Here is a 2,500-nt window from a genome sequence, read left to right on the forward strand (position 1 = left end):
CTCTCGCATTTGCAACAGCTCGACGTAATGTAGGCTACCAAGCCAACAGCGTGGGCACAGGTTCCCTGTTAAATCCCAAGATGAAAATGCTCATTAACCAACTACTATATTCTTACTACATCACATATTAACGTAACCTAACATATCTTAGTATCAATCTTCCACTAGCTAGCTAGCTAGCATTAACGTCAGTGGTTTTTGCAGGTGATTTGCACGGCTACTCGCCACAACTGCTTGTCACCTTGTTTGTATTCTAAAGTTTTGAATACACCCCTCCATAGCATAATTAAGTCCCTTTTGATAGCTTCTGGAGGAAAGTAAATCCTTTATCCACCAAAACGTCCTCAAAGCCTGCTTTCATATACTGTCAGCTGCCATTGTCCACAATGTATTTCTAATCAAGTCTGGTTTGTTTGTCCGAGTTTTCACACGGTAACAATGGGGGCGGAGCTTAGCGACAGGTCAATTGCGTGCCCACAGCTGAACCACAAGCGCAGTTGAATAGAGTTAAACAAATTGAGACATTAAAAAGAATCAAACTGTAGCAATCATACATGATAATAAGAACTCAACGAGCAGCGACATACAGATTAGGCCTAGTAGTTCTACTAATCTACTTAAAAAATACTTTTTTACTGCACGTAGACTAGGGCTATGACTTAGTCTAGCAGATTGGGAAGTGTATGTCATGAAAGTGAAACTAGGATATTAGATAGATAGATAGATAGATAGATAGATAGATAGATAGATAGATAGATAGATAAATAGATAGATAGATAGATAGATAGATAGATAGATACTTTATTGATCCCCATGGGGAAATTCAAGGGTATAAACATATAACTAAACTCCACTGTACAATAAAGACAGTAGAAGATAAGAAAGATAAGAAAACTAACAAAACTAAATACTAAATACACTATATAAGTTAAATTAAGAAAGTCCAATGTGCTTGAGGGTGATCAAGCATAAGACGCTTGTAGTGACAGGGCCGGGACTGGTGAGGTGCTAAAGGGAGTGAGTGTCATGGTGAAGGTGCAAAAAGTAGTCCAACCATAGTCCTTAGTTATGTGTGCATGGCAAGAGAGTGAGTATCATGGTGAAGGTGCAAACAGTAGTCCAACCATAGTCCTTAGTTATGTGTGCATGGCAAGGTGCTCAAGAGAGTGAGTGTCATGGTGAAGGTGCAAAAAGTAGTTCAACATTAGTCCAACAGTGCAACAGTGCAAGAGTAAGGTCTAGAGACCAGCATAAATAATATGGACAAATAGGAGAGTAAAGTGTAATGTAGACAAGGTAGAATAAAAAACTATTTCAGTGCAAGAACAGGTTGAGGTAATAGGGTTATAGCCATTCATTCATTCAGTATTGTAGCAGAAGCCTGACCGCAGCCATTGATCATGTGTGCTAATATAGCATTAAAAACAGTGTAGCAGTAAAACAGTAGTGAAAACATTAGGCTGTGTACATTAGTAAAACAGTAGTAAAACAGTAGTAAAGCAGTAGTGGGCAGTCAGTACTCAAACATGGAGAGGGTGGAGAGGCAGACAGACTAAGCAGAGAAGTCTATCTCTCCTCTTCCTCTCCTCCTCTTCCTCTTCTCTCCTCTCCTCCTCTTCAATATTAGAAAGGTTAAGGTTGCTTTTGGACATAGTACAATGAAGAAAACCTGAATACTGATTCAGCTGTCTCTAAAAGTTTCTCTAATTGACACATTTAACTGCGATTTGGATTACGCTGTTTTCATACATATGGCGGAATACTCACTATTAGCACTTCTCCTCCCCTATGTTTGTGCGAAACTCCCACTTTCCCCTGACCCTCCTATGAATGCATATGCATGACACGGAAAAGCGCAAATAGCCATTCGCAGCTCCCGCGACAGGCAGTCTGCGCTTTTTCCTCAGTGCAGCCTGTGTGTACATACCTTGCAATGTTACGTGCACGTTGCGAATCAAATAAGCCTGAAGTGGGTGCAAAATATTAGTACATCTGGCCCTGTGTGTCTGTGCATGCACGTGTGTGTGTATGCACAGACACACAGGGCCAGATGTATGTGTGTATGTGTGTTTGTCTGTCTGGACCAGAGTTTGTGTGTGTTTATATGTGTGTGTTAAATGTGACTGTATTGTGTGATGTAACTGAGTTTGTGTGGGTGTGGGTGCGTGCATGTGTGTGTGTGTGTGTGTGTGTGTTTGTCAGTCTATCTGAGTGGGACAGAGTCTGTGTGTTTTTACGTGTGTGTTAAATGTGACTGTATTGTGTGACGTAACGGAGTATGTATCATTGCCAGATAACACAGACATCAGTGGTCCCACCCACACATCATCATCATCACACACTCCACAGAGACAAACACAGGACAGGAATCAATGTAAGTGTTTTTTACACACACACACACACACACACACACACAAACACACACACAAATACACACATACACACACACACACACACACACACACACACACACAGACACAGACACGCACACACACACACA

General features: G+C 41.1%; 1 protein-coding gene across 1 annotated transcript in view; it reads left to right on the forward strand.

Moving 5' to 3' along the window:
* trim25l (tripartite motif containing 25, like) overlaps positions 1 to 2,500 on the forward strand; it is an 18,903-nt gene that overhangs the window by 7,732 nt on the left and 8,671 nt on the right. Inside the window, exon 15 of the mRNA XM_042080631.1 lies at positions 2,294 to 2,374. Coding sequence (XP_041936565.1) covers positions 2,294 to 2,374 — 81 coding nt within the window. The remainder of the gene's footprint in view (positions 1 to 2,293; positions 2,375 to 2,500) is intronic.

Source organism: Alosa sapidissima, chromosome 23 (genome assembly GCF_018492685.1).
Source record: "Alosa sapidissima isolate fAloSap1 chromosome 23, fAloSap1.pri, whole genome shotgun sequence".
Classification (NCBI taxonomy): Eukaryota; Metazoa; Chordata; class Actinopteri; order Clupeiformes; family Clupeidae; genus Alosa; species Alosa sapidissima.